This window comes from Schistocerca piceifrons, chromosome 5 (assembly GCF_021461385.2).
Source record: "Schistocerca piceifrons isolate TAMUIC-IGC-003096 chromosome 5, iqSchPice1.1, whole genome shotgun sequence".
NCBI lineage: Eukaryota > Metazoa > Arthropoda > Insecta > Orthoptera > Acrididae > Schistocerca > Schistocerca piceifrons.
The window spans coordinates 38,010,393-38,033,333 of NC_060142.1; the positions used below are offsets into that span (position 1 = coordinate 38,010,393).

Sequence of the window (22,941 nt, forward strand, 5' to 3'; positions counted from 1 at the left end):
TCCTACAACGCGACGCTGGTTCAAGTAGCCACCGTTGAATGCACATGTGCTAGTTCCAGAGAGGGATCAACTTACTGATGTCTTTCTAAAGAGCTTGGTGCTCAGTACCTAATCAGCACTTACAGCAATGAGAGGAAAGTGTGTTACGATCTGCCGAATACCATGTCGGACCAGGTTTGGAACGAAACACAGGACCGATTCGTGATGGCATGGGTTCGAAAAGCCCTTGTTCTACATCTCTAGGCAGAGGTCACACAATTCCTGTAAATTACGAGACGATGGTTTGTGGGCGCGCACGTGGCACCCGACAGCGTCCCATACGTGTTCCAGCAGGCGAATTTGGAGGCGCGAGTTCACGATCGTGCTCCTCAAACGCCAGCAGCACTGTTCTGCCCTTGTGGTCAGGAATACTTATCCTGCTAGAAGACATTGGTCTAAGCCGAGACGTCAAACGTGAAGAGATGCAGGTGGTCCGCAATATCGTTGACGTAATTCACAGCCGTCACTGTGGTTTCAGTTACTAGTACAGATGCTATAGATGCCCAGGTGGGTGTTCCCCTACAGCTTAATGCCGTCTCCAATGGTCTGCGTCCGTGATGCGTTGCATGTTTGCCGTTCATCTGGATGACGGCACAAGAAGTATAGTTCATCGAACCACGTGACACATTTCCATTAGTCTCTAGTACAGTCTCTATGATCCTATACCGACTAGGATCCTTAATTGACTATGTGGTTGGGGCAACTTGGTAACATGTAGAGTTCGTCTGGTGCAGAGACTTACGTTCAACAATGTGCGCTGTAATATGGACTCCAAAACATTTGTGCCTGCACCAGCATTGCAGCCTGTCGTTAGATCTAACCTCATAGTCTATAACCGTCCGTCCTGATTTACGGAGCGCACAAGACTCCGAACTCGACGCTCTAAAACGACTCGAATCACGTTGTCGTCCACTCGTGATTTCAGTGTCCTTCGATCACTTTCCATAGATAATCAGGACAGTAGCAGCAACTTCGCCGTTCCCGAGATGTTCGTTCCCAGACATCGGACCATAACAACCTACCTCTTGTCAAAGTCGCTTGTGCCAGTGGGTTGCCGGTATCGTCGCTACGGTCATTCCTCCATATACTGGGTGTTCCAAACAGACACCGACAAACTTTAGGGATAGGTCCTTCATACAGAAGTAAGTAAAAAAATAGTGTCTGCTAACCATGGGCTCTAAAACGCATGCTTTAAGAGGTATGAGCACTTGCTCATTTTGCTACTATGAAGCACATCTCTTCTACTGCAAGGTGTTTGGCTTCCATATTTTCGCAGCAGGAACTGTTGGCCAAAATAAGAAATAAATGTCTATTAAACATGGGTCTAAAATGGATACTTTAAGAGCTTTGAGCGCTTGTTCATCTGCGCCAGCGTGAAACACATCCCTCCTACTGAACAAGTGCTCATATCTCTTAAAGTATGCGCCTTAGAACCCTTGTTTATTATACGGTTTTTTCCTGTTTTGGTGTAAGGAACTTATATCTAAAGTTTGTCGGCGTTGTTCTGGGACACACTGTATACATCCCTTACCACGTGACGTGCCCACAACGCCACCAGGCGGCATCCAATCTCGTGATGGGCTGTGGCCATCAAGTTCTGACTCATCAACGTAACTGGCAGCTGCTTAAAAGAGCCTGCTTCTTAATTCATTTACAGAAAAGTTATTTCAGTACAAAAAGTCAAATGGTATAAACTGCTGATTAGTAGTGTTGGTACAGCACATTTCGGAACAGATACTGTGGGAGTCAGAATAAAACAGTTACATGTGAGATCAGAGCTTTAAGATCAGAATCTAACCGACGAAGTATCATCGTCATCTTCATGTGCACTCATATTGTCAGCATACAGGTATGGGAGCAGCCATTGCCTTACTGACGACGAAGAGCAGGAAAATACATCACTGCGCTCTCGCCTGTAACCGAACGGCACTTCCGGATGTGGAGCAAATGCAACGGGCAGTTCCGTTTTGCACTTCCTCTCAAAGCTTCGGTGACAGTAAATCCCTGTTGCTTGTCTGCCTAGACAGGATCGCTGCGGCACCCTCTCATCTTGTGTACCGAATACATCCCTACACATAGCTACTGAAACATCTCTTTAGAAAAATTAAGTATGACAGTGCTGGTAAACCTCTTACGTTATTTGATTGTCAAACAGCTGAGCAAAAGTCAACGTACTGAAGCAGTTTTCTCTTTACTTATTCTCATCATCACTAAACTGACACACAATATTTTTAGCGCAACGCAATCTGACTTTCAAAAATTCCTACAAAGGAATGGCCCTGACTAACAATAACCTATACGTTTTATGAATCACTGCGCCGGCCGAAGTGGCCGTGCGGTTAAAGGCGCTGCAGTCTGGAACCGCAAGACCGCTACGGTCGCAGGTTCGAATCCTGCCTCGGGCATGGATGTTTGTGATGTCCTTAAGTTAGTTAGGTTTAACTAGTTCTAAGATCTAGGGGACTAATGACCTCAGCAGTTGAGTCCCATAGTGCTCAGAGCCATCATGAATCACTTACCTCACAAAAATCTTCGTTACTCAGACTACTGCAATACAGCGTGCGCCAATACTGCCAGCTAAATAAAAGATTCTAACTACTTAAGGCACTAACTACTGATAGGCATAGTTAATAGTGTTCAAAAGTTATAATTCATGACATCCGCTATTACAAATCTGATAGGCATAGATAATTGTGTTCTAAAGTTGTAATTCATGACATCCGGTATTACAGATTTCGTTGTTCTGACGGACACACGTCCAGATTGTCCTCTCTCAAAACTCTGCCATCTCTCTCCCCACATCCACCACTGCTGGCGGCTCACTTCCAACTGCGCAACGCTACGCGCTGTTCACATCCAATTGCCCAACGCTACAATAGCGAATATTCCAACAATGCCAACCAGCCACAGACTGCACACAGCACAGCCAGTGATTTTCATACAGAGCGCTACGTGACGTTACCAACATAAAAACCTAAACAGCCTACTTACAATACTTTTTACGGCTGTTGGTAAACGTCCGTATCACTTCAAATTCCACTTATATTCCTTAGTGTTCATATTGTGAAACGTTTGTAAGAGGAAGTTGGCTCTGAGCACTATGGGACTTAACATCTGAGGTCATCAGTCTGTAAGAGGAAGTAAAAGGACGCGCTGAAAAATAATGCCTCTGAATTTTTATGTGAAAATTCTTAAATGTTTTCCAATAAAAAAACATTATTAGCATTCTACATCTTTACACTTTATATCTACATATTTATTTCTCAACATAGTCACCTTGGCGACGAAAACATTTCTCCCAACCAGAGGACATTTTTCGATACCGTCTCTGTAGAATGTTTGACTTTGTTGATGGAGCCACAACCTCACCTCTGCTTGGACCGCTTCATCACTATCAGAGTGAGGTCCTCGAAGCTATTTTTTAAGTCTCTGAAACAAGATGAAAATCGGATGGGCCTAAGTGGGGGACTGCATGGAGGAAGATCGATATCACGGTGACCCCACAGTGACGGTCTGTTGCATATTTCGCAGCGCTCGTGTGTGGTATGTCTGAAGGAGAGGGTCTCCATGTGTGGGCGAAAGTCTTCGAATCCGAAAACCTCGCTTACAGCGCGCTGTTTCTCATGCACCAACACAGTTATGGTACACACTGCCACGCTACACGCTACGATTCGCTGCCCTCTAGCGACAGAGGATTCCAAATATGTAGACATGTAGAATAAAGATGCGGGACGTTAATAACGTTAGTTTAATTTAAAAAGCTTTAAGAGTATTCACATAAAAATTTGGAGGCATAACTTTTCAGCACGCCTCGTAATTTGCCGCCGGAATCCTCCTGGAACGTGCGCTCTTGGAATTTCACAAGAAAACCTCCGCGCGGCGCCCAACGTCTTTCTTGCACGCCTGCCACTGGACTTGCTGATATCTCAGTGGCGCTTTCGCGCTTACTAACCGATCACATGACGAAATGCACCTCTCTTCTGTGGATATTCTCTGTCCCTTCTGTTAGTACAACCTCATGCGAAACACGTAAGAATCGGTCGGAGCCCTTCTTCCGTGGATGGACTACATTTCCTCAAGCTTCTTCCAAAGAATCTCCGCCTGCTGCCTCCTTTTCCTACAGTACGTTTTACGTGATCATTCCACTTTTGGACGATCCAGACGGCTGCTCGTACGTATCTCACGGTTGCTACTGTTTCTAATAAGTAATCGACACCAAGAGTTGTCCTCAGTGTGCTGAGGACAGAATAACTACGAGTTGAAAATTAATGTCCTTGACAGGACAGAAGTACAATTTTCCCTGATATTCCAAATATTTGTAAAGTAGCACTCAGGCAGATTAGGTGAGGAGAGAAAGCATAACGGAGAAGGGAATCAGCCCTGGTGCATCCTTTCGCTGCCAAACACGGTTACGTTGTAGAAACGTCTCTGCTGTCATGGCCAGTACGTGTGTTCTGGCCTCGGTAGCCGAGTATACAAAAGCGCGTTGCCGTGCTTCCCAACACAGAAGTAGAATTACTGAATCCTTAGGGTGGACGAAGGCCTCGTCACCGGTATTTCAATAATAAGAGCTTCGTGCTCTGACGTTGTGGCTGCACAGCAGAACTTCCTGCAGCGTCTTATGGCGACCCTGTCGAAGGCAATTCTTTCATCTGATGGGCACACTCAAGACTTTTGTCCATTTGGTGCTACTCGACAGGAGCAGCCTGTGTGCTGCCAACTGCTTTTGACGCTCCCTCCTCCCACAGTGATCAAAGACACAAAATATGATACTACACTCCACACACATTCCTCTCAGCAACTAAGTTGCATTTAACTTACAGCACCCACACTCCATGAAAAGAAAGGTGCCAAAGTTCGCGAAGAAAGGAAAATTTTCCCATTAGGTGACCAACTTGTCAGGATCTCAAAGCCAGTGACTTCCAGTCGTCTGTACTTGTAAAGTTTGATACGTGCTAACACTGACGTCGCTCCCTTTTTTTGTAATTCCTGTTTTCGGAATGTAATCCATATTTTAGTGTCGTTCATGATTCACAGTGATAGACATAGCTGTATTGAATAGATGGAAAGCACCCGGTAGTTGTAATTAAAGTACATTTACTTAGAGGTCCAGTGCGATCTGTATTTACCGTATGGCAGCGAAACTATGTAGATATTCTAATGCGGTATATGGAACCGATTTAGGCTGAAAAAATTTACTTCCAATGTTGGCCACCAGGTGTAAATCTGGCGCTGTGAATGCAAGAATGAGTATAGAAATGTTTCCATATGTAATGTATTAGGAATGTGAAGTGAGCAGAAAAGGTCAAACAAGTGAGGAAGGCATAATGTTGATGTTATTATGAACTGCTGCTTTCGCAGTTTGTTCAATATGGGCAGTGGAGACGTCGACGAGATTTTGCATATCATCCAATTTGCACCTGGTGACCAAACTGGAAGTAATCTTTTTCCAGCGTAAATCGGTTGCGCATTAACGCAATAGAATATCTGTCAAGTTTCGCTCCCATACGGCTGTTACAGCCCATGGTGGAGCTCTGTGAGTAGCTGCACTTTAATTATAACCACTCGTTATAACAACGTTTCAAACAAATAAAAGTGTAACACAGAAAATTAATACAATATATATGATAGCTTCCCATATCCTAGCCCAGTGTCAGAGAAAGAAACCGATTCAGTCACATTCTCTAATTATAGTAAGTAGATACACCTCTTACTTCACTAATGAAAAACACAAAATCAAATAAATAAATACATAAAAGTAAGTGTGGAGTATACAAAATATCATCTTCTAGTACCCACGCCTATCATCTTGGATAAGCAAGGAGAAGTTCTCAAGAACACAAGACGTAGAACTAAGCCTGCTTCTCATCGTTAATAACATATGATAGAGTCTGACACTTTCATCCGAACAGTAAGAACTTAGAGCTTCTGGAGCTAATAGAAGTATTCCCCCATCAAACGAAAAAACCAGATTCCATTCTAAATCAGCATGCAGAGCTTCCTTACCACATACATTTTAGTGATTTTACATATTCTAAAATTATGTTTGTAACAAAAAAATACAATTGAACAGCAATACAAAGACAACATACTGTTTTACTACAGCACCGAATAGTAAACAACATAATTTAATAAAATCCAGATTGCTTATATAGTAGTAGCTTAATATGTATTTATTGTGATGGATCCATTTTCGGCTAGACTACCATCTTCAGATCATATGCGAAAGTTACATGACATTTTTTATTTTATTACAATGTTGGTTAATTGTATTTTCGCACATATAAATTTGGTGATTATGTATCATCAGTTGTCGCTGTCTCCCGTTATTGGACGTAAGTACCAAATTTGTATATGCGAAAATACAATTAAGCAACATTATAATAAAATAAAAAATATTATTTAACTTTCGCAGATGGTATGAAGAAGGCATTCTAGCCAAAATGGATCCATCACAAACTACTATAGCAGCGGTCTGCATTTTATTGTATAATGTCTCTAAGAGATATCTTCAACGCTGGGGGTCCTTTGGATCGTAAATCCTAAGAAACAGCGTGTCTGAATATATCTGTGAACTGTTTTCATTTGTACATGTATGTGTGGCTTAGGCAAAATTATTACGAATTGCAATAAACGGCAGTACGAGTACAACGTTAAGAAATCTTGCTCCCAGCTGCTCACGTAAGTTTCTCTCGCCTCCTCAACTCATACCTGGGGATAGATATACTGGGTGTCAGAATAAGGGACGAATATTTGTGCGTTTCCATCGCATCCACAGTGCAACGAAGTTCCCTCTGTGGTCTGTATGCATAGTCTCTTGTTCTTATTAACTTTGTGATAACATTATTTCATTTGTATAAGACGACCCTGAGCTGTGAGCTAACGATAAAATAACAATAAAGTATTTCTATTAGAGCGAAACGAAATTTTAGTGACAGCTGACCAGATAATGGATTCTACTGAAAAAAAAATGCTACTGAAATTATCAAGTATTCACCCTAAATACACCAGCAAGAGAGCCGGCTTGTTACTGGGAAAGTGCAAAAATATCCATGCCTCGCCCCTTTGCTACTTGTGCGTCTCATTAAAGCGCGAAAACCCACAAAAGTGGCAGAGCCTAATCACTACACTTACGATTTATAACAGTACAGTAGTTCATCATAAAAAATTATAACAATGGAAAGTGTAAGATTATATGCTGTCAGTATGAAAAAACTGGCAGTACAGTAGAAATTTTTCAAAACAAAAGAATGTCTACACCCAGGGAAGTAAACCGGGAAGTTATATGTTAGTTGTTTAGAGGAAGAAATGCTTTCCAGCTGGATTTAAACGTGTAGAAGGAACTTAGGAAGCCTTGTGGTATGTTACAATATCTATTAATACGAGTGATGGCAGTGCTTTTCAGAAGAGAGAGCGACAACAAGCGGCCAACTATTAGCGATGAGCATACGGTAACGTTAGTTTAGCGCTCTTGCATTAACTTTCATTTACGCACTCAGTGAATGCTCCTTTTTATCTCCTTTTAGTGCAACCCTTATACAATCACGTGTAAAGATTACAAATAGTACTGAAAGTGTGAGGCAGTAATTGGCCTCATTACACCAGCGTTTGATAGAAACAAAGTAACGCCATACGGATTGAAAAGGACACTATGCTTGTTTCAATATGTTTATGGATTACTGTGTCGTTTCTTATTATCACTAAAATAATGTATTATTAAGTATCAAAAGCTTTTCGCCCGTATGTAACAGCCTGATCGCATTCGTATATGTGTCACAACGATGATAACAACTAGGTTGTTACTTTGTTTTACTGATTACTGTGGTGCACTGAAATGACGTGTCTACATCACACGCTCTAAATAGGTTATAGGCGAACCAAAGCAAGAGACTTATAAGACAGTTTTCAGAAAAAAAAGATATTCAGGGGTTTCCTTACAAGGCAAAGTTTGTTTATTTAGAGAATTTTACAAAGTATAGTTCTTCTTCCGTGATTGTGATTTACGTTAGTGCTCTGATTGTAATAACGATATCGTTGGTGCACTCATGATGTGCTCGAAAGAGGTATAGGACTAACCAAAGCAAGGGACTTGCAACACGATATTTCATTAAAAAAGAAAAAAAAAGAGAGAGAGAGATTTTCGAGAGTTTCTTTAAAGGTAAAGTTTCCTTATTTAACTAATTTTACAGCCGATAAATAGTACTGTTCTTCTATTGACGTACATCACTGTTCTGTTTATAACAAAGATAGCGGAAGATTTCACCGAGCAAACGGAAGATAATTGGAAGTGTCTTTCGGTAAAAATTAAGTATCTATTATCCGCAGTAAGTTGGTTCAAATGGCACTGAGCACTATGGGACTTAACTTCTGAGGTCATCAGTCCCCTAGAACTTAGAACTACTTAAACCTAACTAACCTAAGGACATCACACACATCCATGCCCGAGGCAGGATTCGAACCTGCGACCGTAGCGGTCACGCCGTTCTAGACTGTAGCGCCTAGAACCGCTCGGCCACCCCGGCCGGCTCCGCAGTAAGTCTCTCACAAAAACATCAAATGCTGACACATTATATTTTTAGTGTTATGAAAGGTGAGAAGGTTAAGAGAAAGAATAACGGGGAAGGGGAATCGGCCTTGGTGCATCCTTTGGCCGCCAAACACGATTACGTTGCAGAACGCCTCTGCCGTCGGGGCCAATACGTGTGTTCTGGCCTCGGTAGTCGCAATGAGCGCACAAAATAGGCACTAAGCGAAAAATATTCTGAGAATTGTAGTACAGTATTTCAGGAAAGAAAGATTTTCGTGTGTCTCCTTAGATGGCAAATTTTCCTAATGACAGCAATTTTGTAACTGCTAAGTACTATTCTTCTGCTGACTTGCATTTATGTTCTGGTTACAGGAACGGTAGGGAAAGATTGCATATACTCAGTGTGGAATAACTGAAAATCTCTTTCGGAAAGTAATAAATGTATTTTATCCACAAAAAGTCCCTGAAAAGAAAAAAGTGAATGCTGCTAACGAAAGGAGTTCCTGAGAAGTAGAGCAAGTGAGGATGTAAAACAGCGGCTGGCCTTTCATTGGTTGTTAAGTACTGTCTCTCAGAATTTATCGTCTCTTGCTCGTTTATCAAGTATCCGGACACAAGTGGCGGTGTGATTTTCTGCTGTCACTACGAGGTAAATTTCCGATTAGTCCTGCCCACGCTATCGGCAGAGTTGAGGCAGGAATCTGTCACAAATTCAGAGGCGCTCTGATCGGATGAGAAACGGTCAGTATAGACACCATACGAAAGTGTAACAGAAAAGCGCGGGGAACTTAAATGTGAATCAATGGAAGACAGACGATGTAGTTCTTGCGAAACCTTACTTGGTAAATTTAGGAAACCTCTACTGGAAGAAGGCTGTGCGGCCATTATGCTGAAGTGACCAAGGATTCGGGCAACACGTTCTCTCGACATGAACCAGCTGGACTACAATGAAGTGACAAAAGCCGTGGGGTACGTCATGATATCACGCCGCACGTCCTTTGTCCTGACGTGGTGCAGCAACTCAACAAGTCGCTGGGAGTCCCCTGCACGAATACTCAGCCAAGCTGCGTCTACAGCCGCCAATAATTGCTCAAGTGTTACCGGTGCAGGATTTTGTGCAGGAACTGACCTCTCCATTGCGTACCATAAATGTTCGATAAGATTCATGACGGCAGATCTGGGTGGCCAAACCATTCGCTCGAACTGTCCAGAATGTTCTTCAAACTAACTGCGACAATTGTGATCCTGTGGTGCATTGTCATCCATAAAAATTCCATCGTTGTTTGGGAACATGACGTCCATGAGTCGCTGCAGATATTGTTCATATAGCCGAACATAACCAGAGGACCCAGTCTATTACATATAAACATAGCCAGCACCATTACAGAGCCATCACCAGCATACACAATGCTTTGTTGACGACTTGGGTCCATGGCTTCGTGGTGTTCAAATGGCACTGACAAGGGAACCTCCTCATCGCCCCCCCTCCCCGTCCCCCCGTCAGATTTAGTTATAAGTTGGCACAGTGGATAGGCCTTGAAAAACAGAACACAGATCAATCGAGAAACGAGGAAGAAGTTGTGTGGAACTATGAAAAAATAAGCAAAATATACAAACTGAGTAGTCCATGGCAACACAGGCAACATCAAGGGTAATGTGAGCTCTGCAGCCCCGTGGTCCCCGTGAGCAGCTGCGGAGCAAGAGGCCTTGGTTCAAGTCTTCCCTCGAGTGAAAAGTTCAATTTTTTATTTTCAGACAATTATTATCTGACAAACTCTATGTTTTCATCACTTTTTTGGGAGTGATTATCACATCCACAAGAAAACATACATCGGGCAAGGTAGAAGACGCTTTTTACCCATTCGCCAAGTGCACAAGTTATGTGGGTCGACAACATATTCCTGTCATGTGACGCACATGCCGTCACCGGTGTCATATAGAATATATCAGACGTGTTTTCCTGTGGAGGAATCGGTTGACTTATGACCTTGCGATCAAATGTTTTCGGTTCCATTGGAGAGACACGTCCTTTCGTCTACTAATCGCACGGTTTTGCAGTGCGGTCGCAAAACACAGACACTAAACTTATTACAGTGAACAGAGACGTCAATGAACGAACGGACAGATCATTACTTTGCGAAAATAAAAAAAGTAAACTTTTCACTGGATGGAAGACTTGAACCAAGTACCCCTCGTTCCGCAGCTGCTCACGCTAACCACGGGACCACGGCGCTCCTAATCTCACATTACCCTTGATGTTGCCTATCTTGCGCATGGACTACCCAGTTTGTATATTTTGCTTATTTTTTTCATAGTTCCACACAACTTCTTACTGTTTTCTCGATTAATCTGTGTTCAGTTTTTCAAGGCCTATCCACTGTGCCAACTTATAACTAAATCTGAGGGGGTTGCGATGGGGAGGTTCCCTTGTGAACGCTATGTGACTTAGCATCTGAGGTCATCAGTCCCCTAGAATTTAGAACTACTTAAACCTAACTAACATAAGGACATCACACATATCCATGCCCGAGGCAGGATTCGAACCTGCGACCGTAGCGATCGCGCGGTTCCAGACTGAAGCGCCTAGATCCGCTCGGCCACAACGGCCGGCGCTTCGTGGGGTCTCCGCCACACTCAAACCCTGCCATCGGCTCTTACCAACTGAAATCGGGACTCAGCTGAGCAGGCCACGGTTTTCCAGTCGTCTAGGGTCCATGCAATACGGTCAGGAGCCCAGGAGAGGCGCTGAAGGTAATGCAGTGCTGTTAGCAGAGGTATTCTCATCGGTCGTCTGCTGCTGTAGTTCATTAACGCCAAATATCGCTGCAATGTGCTAACGAGGTGCGTTCGTCGCACGCCCCACATTGATTTCTGTGGTTAGTTCACACAGTGTTGCTCGTCTGTTAGCACTGACAACTCTACGCAAACGCCACTGTACTCGATCGTGAAATAAAGGCCGCCGCCCACTGCGTTGTCCGTGGCTAGAGCTAATGCACAAAGTGTGGTATTCTCGGCACACTCTAGAAACTGCGGATCGCGAAATATTGAATTCCCAGCAATTTCCGAAATGGAATGTCGCCTGCATCTAGCTCCAACTATCATTCAGAGACTGTTAATTCCCCTCGTACAGCCAAAATCACGCCGGAAACTTTTTCACACGAATGACATGACTACAAATGACAGCTTCTCTAACGCACTGCCCTTTTATACCTTGTCTACGCGGTACTACCGCCATCTGTATGGGTCATATCGCTTTCCCATGACTTTTGTCACCTCTGTGTATAATAAAGATAGCGGAAGATTTCACTTAATAAATTGAAAATAGCTGGAAATTCCTTTGGAAACAGTGAAGTACCTCTTATCTAAAATAGGTCTCTCATAAATAACATAAAATACTGATACATTAGATTTTTGGTGCTATGAAACAACATAGCCTCAGTGAGCATACGATATCGGCACCATGCGTACAAAATATCAACACAGTATTTAAGGAAAAAGTATTTTCGTGCGTCTCCTTAGATGTCAAATTTTCCAAATAACCGAAATTTTATATCTGCTAGGTAACATTATCCTTCTGTTCACTTGCAGCTATGTTCTGGTTATACACTGAAGCGATAAAGAAACTCTTATAGGCATGCGTATTCAAATACAGAGATATGTAAACAGGTGGAATATGGGTCTGCGGTCGGCAACGTCTATATAAGACAACAAGAGTCTGCCAGAGTTGTTAGATCAGTTACAGCTTCTACAATGGCAGGTTATCAAGATTTAAGTGAGTCAGAACATGGTGTTATAGTCGGTGCACGAGCGATGGGACAGCATCTCCGAGATAGCGATGAAGTGGGGATTTTCCCATACGACCATTTCACGAGTGTACTGTGAATATCAGGAATTAGGAAAAACATCAAATCTCCGACATCGCTGCGGCCGGAAAAAGATCCTGCAAGAACGGGACCAACGACTGCTGAAGAGAATCGTTCAAAGTGGCAGGAGTGCAACCCTTCCACAGACTGCTGCAGATTTCAGTGCTGGGTCATCAACAAGTGTATTCGAGCGAACCATTCAACGAAACATCATCGATACGGGCTTTCGGAGCCTAAGGCCTGCTCATGTACCCTTGATCCGTGATGACTGCACGACACAAAGCTTCACGCCTCTCCTGGACCCGTCGACACCGACATTGGACTGTTGATGACTGGAAACATGTTGCCTGGTCGGACGAGTCTCGTTTCAAATTGCATCGAGCGGATATGGAGACCAACGTATGAATCCATGGACCCTGCATGTCAGCAGAGGACCGTTCAAGGTGGTGGAAGCTCTGTAATGGTGTGGGGCGAGCGCAGTTGGAGTGATATGGAACCCCTGATACGTTTACACACGACTCTGACAGATGACACGTACGTAAGCATCCTGCCTGATCACCTGCATCCACTCATGTCCACTGTGCATTCCGATTGACTTGGGCGATTCCAGGAGGATAATGCGACACCCCACAAGTCCAGAACTGCCATAGAGTGGCGCCAGGAAGACTCTTCTGAGTCGCTGGTTCGAATCCTGCCTCGGGCATGGATGTGTGTGATGTCCTTAGGTTGGTTAGGTTTAAGTAGTTCTAAGTTCTAGGGGACTGATGACCTCAGATGTTAAGTCCCATAGTGCTCAGACCCATTTGAGCCATTTGAACCATTTTTACATTTATTTTCTATGCGTTACATGCCCTGCTGCAGCAGCGAAAATAGGAGAACCAGTGGAAAAATGCTCCTGTCGGTGAACAAAAACTGCCAGTGTGTTCCTCTTTATTTAAAAGAGTCTAACTGAAGAGTTGGGTACCAACTGCCTCATTCTATTTTCCTCAGTATGTTTAAGTTTTCCCAAAAATTTTGATATGTGAACATATTCTCACTTTCTTATGCTGAGAGAGAAGATCGCAGTGACAGTGGCAAAGAGACGAAAAGTAATAAGTACTGGAAGATAGTACACAGTGGTTGTGCTATAGGAAGAGCAAATGAGACAATGGAAGTGTGAGAGAAAGAGGACACAGTGGTAGTGGGGCATAGTTGGCAATGACAGAACAGTGCTAGGAAGAGAGCGAAGGAGACAGTGCCCCGGAGAGGGGGGTTAGGAGAAAGGGAAAATCTAAATGGGTGAGAGCCAGTGATAGTGGGAGACGGAGTATATGCCAGTGACAACGAAGAAGAGAGAAGAGACAGCAGCAGGAGGAAGGAATCAGTGAGACATTAGCAGTAAGAGAGAGCAAGAGGGAGACAGTGATAGCAACAGGAGACTGTAGTAGTAGGACAGAGCGAAGGGAACGGTGGCTGCGACACAAGAGACAATGACAGAGACAGAGAAAGAGAAATGAGAAAGAGTGGGACCGAAAGGATGAGTGAGAAAGGGCAGCGGTGAGTGGATGGGTATGGGCGACTTACAGCGATAGAAAGTAGGTGTGAGCGAGTTACAGTTTTGGCAGCTTGTGGGAGTTTGAGGTGAGCTGCATGTAAAACAGAGCACGAATATGTTCGCATGGCATAGTATCTGGAAAAATTGTTAAAGGCGCTGAGGAAGGCAAACTAAGGCAGCTGGTATCCCACTTTTCAGTCAGAGTCTTTTAAATAAACAGGAATACATCCACATTTTTTGTGTTCCGATAGAGGCATTTTTCCGTTGGTTCGTAGTATGATGGAAATATAAATATTTTACATCACAGGAAATGAAAAACGAAGCTTACATATGAACAGTATAGGTACAGAAAAAATATATGATTCACTTTTTGGCGTTGGGAAGCAACGTTATGTAATAAAAAAGTGAAAGTCGGGTGGATTTAAAAGGTTATGTGCACAATGATATCGTCAGAGAAATGGGCACGTCATGTTTATAAAAAAGTGTGAAGATTGATACATTTAAAGTATTAGCATGCTTTCGCTCTAAATGAGTTATATTCTGACGTGTTAGAAGTCTGAAATTGCATGCTTTACCAACAAAAAGGCCGAAAGTATTTGTTTTAGATATTGTAAAAATTTAAAATAGCTGCAGTCCTCGTAGCTCATATCATACAAGGTAGTCACACGGGACTTTTAATGAACATGTGAAAAAATACAAATTTACATCCATCTGAAAAAATTCAAGGCAAAGACGCCCAGGGAGCAATGCATTGTAAGAAACGCAAATTTCTTGGAAAATTGGCGCCCGTTATTGACAACTTCCTTTCGAGATCTCCATAAGTTCATAGTTGTACCTAGCGTTTGTAAACATGCTCTTGTAAACAGGCCACGTTGCGTCCAAGACACGCTACGCAACTCTTAAATTTCCCTCTGCGTTGAATTTCGCCCGCTCACGCTGGAAGACGTCACTTAACACTCGACATGGACGCACAGTCCACTGCACCTGTTTTAGATTTTTACTTAATCTAGAAAAGTGTTTGTAGATTTTTTTATTGATAAAGCGCATAGTTCGAAAATTCTAACACTTCAGAAAATAACTCACTTTAAAAATAAAACATGCTAATTCTTTTAATGTGTAGTACTGTAAGTTTTTATAATCATGACAGCCCATTTTTCTTACGATATCATTGGCCACATAACTTTTGAAATCGACCTGACCTTTATTTTTTTATCATTTGACGTTGCTTCTGAACAGCACAAAAAATGGTTCAAATGGCTCTGAGCACTATGGGACTTAACTTCTGAGGTCATCAGTCCCCTAGAACTTAGAACTATTTAAACCTAACTAACCTAAGGGCATCACACACCTCCATGCCCGAGGCAGGATTCTAATCTGCGACCGTAGCAGTTCCGCGGTTCCTAGAACCGCTCTGCCACTCCGGCCGGCTAAACAGCACAATGTAGATTTTATATTCTTTTTGCACTTATACTGCACATATGTATGCTTCGGTTTGAGTCTCCTCTTATGTAAAAAAAAAAAAAAGTCTATAGCCATCATATTATGCTTTAACAATCGCAGTTGCAGGGCTTGTTGAAAATGGTCTGGTTGTAACGGCTTTTCATTGATTGAGTACAGTTCCGGAACAATAGGACCATCAGAACATGGAGAAACAAATAATAGTCATTCTTCTGTCGCTCGAAACGTGAAGGGGAAAGGACAGATATTCGATAACGTCCGTACGAGGTACCCTCTGCCATGCACTGTGCAGGAACATATTGCCGATACGGAAGTAGATATAGACGGCGTGTACGCCGCTGCTGCTTCCGAGGTTCGCTTGTTCGCAGCCCTGGCCGATTCACCTGGAGCAGACGGGGTGCAGGTCAGGGTACGTAAACAAACCCGGGTGCGCACACGTGCCCAGCGCGCGGCCATCACTTCGCAGAACGTATCACTGCCCGTCGCCATCGCCTGTCAAAGTGGGGGGCACCGATCTCTCCAGTACCCGGATGTCGAAATGCAGCTGTCTGACACTGACGGCCACTGAACCTCATATCTCGTTTCTCGCCTGTATACACTGTGGTGGCCACGAAGTATCACATGAGTCCGCTACACTGTGAATACCAAATTTATAGAGCACAACAAAATTAAGTATTTCGAATTAGTGCAAACAAATTGTGACAGCTATGCTGAAGCATTTGAAAACGGTATTGTGACCAAAAAAATTGATAGACAGACCAGAAAACTTGATCTTATTTATTTCACATATGTTTTACGTAGACATACCATTGACTTGTATAACAACGCCGTTAGGAGCAGTAGAAATCGAGAAATTAGATATTGTATTAGGCAAGCCTTTAAGTATAAATAATTCGTAAAAGCAAGCGTAATGAGCAATGCATACGCCAACTGAACCATGTTGACATTATTTGCCCAGGCACGTTCCTACTGACAATAAAAATTACGAATGAACTAAGCAAGCAAATGAACTAATCATTAAGTGTAAACCGATATTAAAATGTGCATGGCCGTCTACCTCTTAATCTAAAACGAAACACATTTTTGGATGCTCAGTACCTCAAGTGAAAGACTGCTTACCACAAATTACATTGTGACTTAAGAGAGTCATTGAGAGGCCTATTAAAAATATGAGAATATGTTTTTCTCCACAGGGCATTAAATGCAGAGATTTCAGGACGATTATTTGTGTTTTTGGGTATAACGTGTGGGCGACAGGAAGAACATCCTGCCACATTCTACCACGAACATGGCAAATTCGGATTAACATGCAGATACGAGATGATGCCAAGAAAAGAGAGAAGCGCTTGATAAATATCTGCAGCCTCTCAGACATCACTTTTAAGAATCAGTGGAAATCAAAAAAATAAGACATCAGTGTTCTGTTAGTGTATACAGTGAGACACCGTGACCATATGAGCAATTCATTTTGATTGTCTCACAGAAGGGAAGCACGCACATTCTCACGCAAACGCAAGCACACACACACACACACACACACACACACACACAAGCGCGCGCGTCCGCTTGCATGCACGCACTCGCACGTAGGCATGCATACGTATGCACACACCCGGACATCGATACAAACACACTACGTCTACATGGGTTCCCAAATCCGGTTTTCTATAAATCGATTTCTCAGTCACGTTTCTGGGTGGTTGAGTAAACACACGAATATTAACTATGGAAATGCCGTTCTGGGTACAGGATTTCATCTTCCGCAGCCAATTTGTGACACCATGTAAAGCCGGCCGGTGTGGCCGTGCAGCTCTAGGCGCTTCAGTCTGGAACTGCGTGACCGCTACGGTCGCAGGTTCGAATCCTGCCTCGGGCATGGATGTGTGTGCTGTTCTTAGGTTAGTTAGGTTTAAGTAGTTCTAAGTTATAGGGGACTGATGACCTAAGAAGTTAAGTCCCATAGTGCTCAGAGCCATTTTGAACACCATGTAAACGCTCCATCGCGTTGTGTTGTAGGTTTGCTAGTTGGGTTTTAGACTCTTGGTGGATTGGACTGGGTGAAAGAAAAGGGCAAACTGTGAACTGACCAGGAAATTATTAATTTCTCTTACTTAATCAGCGGGGAGCACATATTGTTTCTTTATGAGATGGAAGGAGATACACGAATAGTAACATATTTACTGAATTAGTAATATCGGAGTGCTTGGCGACAACCCAGTATGTTGTGTAGCAGACTAATTTGTAAATTGCTGTACCCAGTGTCGCTTTTAGTGGCACAGAAACGTTGCCTGGTACCAAAACATTTGATAATTCTATGCACAGAATTAGGAATGTGTCTTTACTTGTTAACAAGTTTGCTAGATATACCGAGTCTCCAAAACGTTGGAACGTGATGGTGTTCGACCAGTTATCACCTCGCACTTTTTCCACAAATCATGTGGTACAGGCGACAACGGTACCCGTACGATAGTTTGTAGGGGGAGGGGTAGAACAGGGGGTATCGAGTACTTTTAATATTTTGGAAGACGAATGCTGACTTGTGAGTAGCCATTTTTAACTGAGCCAGTTAAAAATTTGCGTAAAACCGACTTTTAAACATTTTCTTGAAAGAGAAACACGTGACTACACTATATTCTTTCCTTTCCCTGAGAGCTTGGGGGGGAGGGGGGCAGCGCTACTCCCCTCCGCCCCCACCCCCACCTCCCTTGACCTCGGGTATGGGCATCGTTGACAGCTGCGAATAATTAAACAGTCTTGCACCTATTTATTTGTGTCGACAGAATTATTATACTTCTTTTCCTGAACAGTTCCCGGCCCTCGGCGTTAAGACCTCACGGCATCGATAAGGAATTCGTAACGCCTCTTTACTAAAAATTTTACAAAGGTACCGGCTACCTCATTTTCTCGTACTGGCAAAAGCAGAAGAGCTGATTAACACCGTTTATGTAAAAAAACTGAAGATCGGAGAACCGATGTTTTTGACGTAAGAGCGAAAATCGAAAGATATGGAATTCGGTTTTCGTGTTCCGTAAGCAGTGTAAACGTCTCGACAAGTCGAAGTTGCACAGTCCTTTCCTTTCAGTCGGAACGTCACCTGGATGGCACCTGTAGCTCGGAAAATATTAGGTGAGTCAGCCTTTGCTGGGAGAGTTTTGGTTGCTAGGAGACAGGTAGTAGGCTGGCTGTATCGCAAGCGCTGCCCGCGGCGCCTGCGTTTATTTATACGACAAGCGGGCGAGCCACCGGCGCAGACCTATTTCTGGGCGCGGTATTCCTCTTGTACCGCGAATATTTATTTTAATCGCTGCGCCGTTCCGTCTGCTGGCCCTATAGTATTGTAGCCGCCTTGCCTATAATACGGCCACCTTCCCGCGCTCTGCTCCGTGGGCCGGCGCTCGGCGAAAGGAATTTTTGTTACCCTTGTCGACTGAGACTTCATCCTATCAACGCTCAGCTGTGAAGACAGTGATCGGTGACTCCTAATTATACTTGCTACGCGTCCAGACTGCTGAGAATCGTCAGCTGCGCACTGGTATCTAAGTCATTAATTCAATCGGAAAAAAATCCCCAAGTTTTAAGAATGCCTGCGAAATTGCTGCACTGTGTTTCCCTCCACTTTTATCCGCTATAGTTGCCATACGTCGATCGTATACGAATTATCACATAATCTCGATGTTCCCTGAGAATGTCTTTATGCCTGAGCATACATTCTCTTGAAACGTATCTCCTAAGAAAAATGACTCAAAGTATAACAAAAACAGATATTGAAAGCGTATCGAAATAAGCCATGAATTATAAATTCTCAAGAAGCAGTAATGTAGGAGGTTCTAGAAATAGGTGCACTTTTCAGTCTGATCAGAGCAGTCTACCTTATCCACGATACTGGTGAAAGTCTTGTCGATTCGACACTGTTCTGCTTGTTATTGTCGCTAACAACCACGACTGTATTCAAGAGTTAACCGGGAAACAGTTCTGCGTTCTGTGTTCTCACATTAACTTCATCATATGTTCCTCCTGCTATGGCAGCTAGCTAGTGGTGTCGTCGCATTCCATGAATTCCGAGGCTAGTGATCTTTGAACGCATCATTTAAAGGGAACAACTACAACATCACTCGTGTAACTAAAACCACTGCTCTCATTATGTATAGTTTGCACGTGAGACAGAGATGTTGCATGTGCCAGAGCATCTTTGCCATACCTTGACATGCAGTAATATCCTTGGCAGCTGTTGTTGCTTCTATTATTGTTTAATGACTATTAAAATCGATTTCTTTGGAAATGCTGCTCTACTTTTATCTCGGCAACTAAAGCGCTGGGAATAGCTTGTGAGATTTGCTTAAATAATCAGACCAGTTCTCGTGTAGAATGAGTTTTTCAAGTTACAGAACAAGCCGAATGTAGCGCAATTCAACTGAGATCTGAACCCCGATGACGTGCAGCATGTATCTTGTGCTGCAGCTTTCAAGCGATATATATATATATATATATATATATATATATATATATATATATATATATATATATATAGCACAATATATATATATATATATATATATATATATAGCACAATATATATATATATATATATATATATATATATATATATATATATATATATTCCGGCAGTTGATCAACGAAGAAACCAGAGCAGGTAATTGAAAATGCAGAGAAAGGGGTGTCGAGCAATATTTTGACCACTGGAGACAAACTGCAGAATATGATCTCTGAGACGACAAGGAATAAACGTCTAATGTGCATAGATCTAGAACTGTGTGGTTCCCGTGCGAGAGACCATTTTATTCATGTGATGCAGTACATTCCGGTGGGTGAAGGTCCATACCGGAGGTGGTCCTGTTCCTCAAGATCTTCTTTCTTCCTAAACGTCTGACAGATGGTCGTCTCTTACCGCACCTGACTGGCGATATGCATCTGCATGTACCGGAGGATACACTCTCTGCCTTTTTGGACACAGTAACCGTGGCTGTTAGATGAGGATGCCCTCTCTAGCCTAATTGTGCTCTCTGGCAAAGACCGACGCCGTGTCGTACAGTAGTCTGATACACCGAATAAATAAGATGGCCTATTGCAGGAAAAGGACGCATATCGTCATCGGAGTTTATTTGATCATTATTCCCTGAACGATCGAGTCTAGAGGTTTATCCGTGCCGTTCAAAATCACTCCGCATAGAGCAAGGTGCCAAACTGATGTCGACCACCTTCCTACATTCCCCGCGCGAGCACTTTGTGGGATTTGAGCATCTGGTGTTTCCGATGAGACGGTAGAGGGGTGCAAACACAAACTGGACGGCCAGCAGGTGGTGCTGCGCCAGTTTTTCACCTCCGAGGACGTCCTTCGACAATGCCGCCTGCCTGCACAAGTGGTTCGTCACACGACAATCAATCAACCGGAACTCCTCGCGAGCTGCAGCTCGGGGGCACCGGCTGGCGTCCCGCAACAGGTTGAAGGTAGGAGGGTCGGCAGCTGGCGGCCCGGCAGACACAGCACACGCACACAGGCACAACCACACAACACACTGGGGTGGGCGGGGCGGGGCGTTACCTGGGCCAGGTGTACACGCCGGACACCTCGAAGCCGTAGTGCCACGAGCCGGCGTAGGCGCCCTGCCCCTTGGGACCGGTGCAGACGCCGTGGCCGTGCGCCTTGCCGTCCTCCCAGCCGCCGCAGTACGTCCCGCCGTCGTCGAAGTCGAAGCGGCCGCCGTTCACCATGGTCTTGGTGGTCGTGGCGGTGCCGGTGGCGCCCGTGGACGCGGGAGACGCGTTCACAGCCGCCGCCGCCGGCGCCGCCCCCGGCGCGGCCGCCCCCTGGCCGGCGGCGGCGCTGCCCACCTGGTTCGCCTGTTGCATTCCGTTACTTTAGTTCCTACCGCTCGTGGACGACTGCTGCGGACGCTAGGTCTTCTTCCGTACGACCTTCCGTTCCCAGAAAAAAAAAAAAAAAGCAAAAAGAAAAACGGGCCAACTGAAGAGGGAGATCGGGCGGCAGCGCTAGAGGTATCACCGTTGCCAGCACGTATGGCTGCCCATATTCGTGGCGGTGACAGAGTCGGTCGGTCGCTCGGCTCGCACTCGCGGCACCCGCGGATCAGCTGGCCATGCCAACGGCGCGCGCCCCGCACTGGCGATGGCGCCGAGTGCCGACCGACCGCCCGGCTAAACTCGGCCGCGCGCCGCCCGCCGACCGCCGGCACGCGGTTCCGCCGGCCGCCGCGCGGCGCGCTGCCGAGCGCCGAGTAGCCGCGCGCGCTGCTAGGTGGCGCGTCGGACGCGGTGCAGCAGCGCGACAACGGAGGCGCCACCGCTTCAGTGCGGCGTGCGTACTGTTTGTCGTGTTGTGGAGCAGATGTCGCTGCGGGAATAGGTCTAGCCTCAGTACAGCCTCATCGCTGTCTGTGGTCGGCGGTAGCTTCTACATTTCAACTGTTTACGTCTCTAACAACTCTCTGTTGCGTTGTGCCCAGTTTTTATGTTAAGTGTCTTATAACCCTACCACAACAAAGGTCAAAATTTAATGATGATTGTGGTGTTGCTCACGCTGCTAAATAGTGCATTTTCGGGCAACAACAAAGTTGTTATGTGGCAGGTGTCATTAGAGCACAGTTAATAAAGTCATTTCATGTAATAATGAATAAACTAGGCACTCATCTTTTCGTGTTCCCCACGCTGGTCCCGTTGTTAAATCATGGTTCAATCATCGAAAATCTAGGTGGTGATGATTCCAAGCTCGGGTGCAAAGAGGCCTAGGTTTTATTCCGCTATATTCAAAAGTTTTGTAGATGCGCTTCACAAACCACTCTTGAAGACGAAACCTTTCAAAGTTGGCACAATGGTGATATAAAAAAATAATCAGCACTCCGAATTTAAGTTACACTTTCTTTTTATTGCTTTTGTTGCAATATCACGTAACACACAAAACATCACTTCACAATACAAAACATACTTGAAAACATCTTCCTCACTGTTAAAGTTCACATTTTATAAGCTGACTACAATATGCGTCTTTCCAACATGACGTCCAAGACTTGACTTTCTCAAGGTCCAACACTCTAACTAATAATCGCTTACGCGCCCAAAAATCAGAGTTACAAGTACGTCAAAGATCATAGTGACAAATGAAAGAATACACATAAGAATAATATCATTGCAATACAAACATATCGATTTATCAAAGTACCTCTACATTAATGAAATCAAATCTGAATGTCGTCTCAGAAATATGTCAACTACTTTACAGAAACACAGTAGAATATTGCTGGTATCGAGAGGTTGAGGTAAGGTGCCGTAAGGTTACGTAATTCAAGTACCATTACACGTCGATACACTGTGTTCATTGTAAGAATAAACCTGATGTAAACATTAAACTATGTATTCTTCTCCGTTTGCTTGAACTTCATTAAATTTCGTTTCACGTGGAGCTTTAGCCAAGCTGTCTCGAATAGAGTCACGTACCATAATGAGGATACTTTTGTGGTGTATGTTAGGAGCTCGTCGACTCAGAG

The 22,941-nt window shown here is 44.1% G+C and overlaps 1 protein-coding gene across 1 annotated transcript in view; it reads right to left on the bottom strand.

The window, feature by feature from the left end:
• The window catches only part of LOC124798152 (junctophilin-1), an 889,016-nt gene extending 867,430 nt beyond the window's left edge, over positions 1-21,586 (bottom strand). The window contains exon 1 of the mRNA XM_047261432.1: positions 20,982-21,586. Coding sequence (XP_047117388.1) covers positions 20,982-21,289 — 308 coding nt within the window. The 5' untranslated portion in view covers positions 21,290-21,586. The remainder of the gene's footprint in view (positions 1-20,981) is intronic.
• Between the last annotated feature and the right edge of the window lie 1,355 nt (positions 21,587-22,941).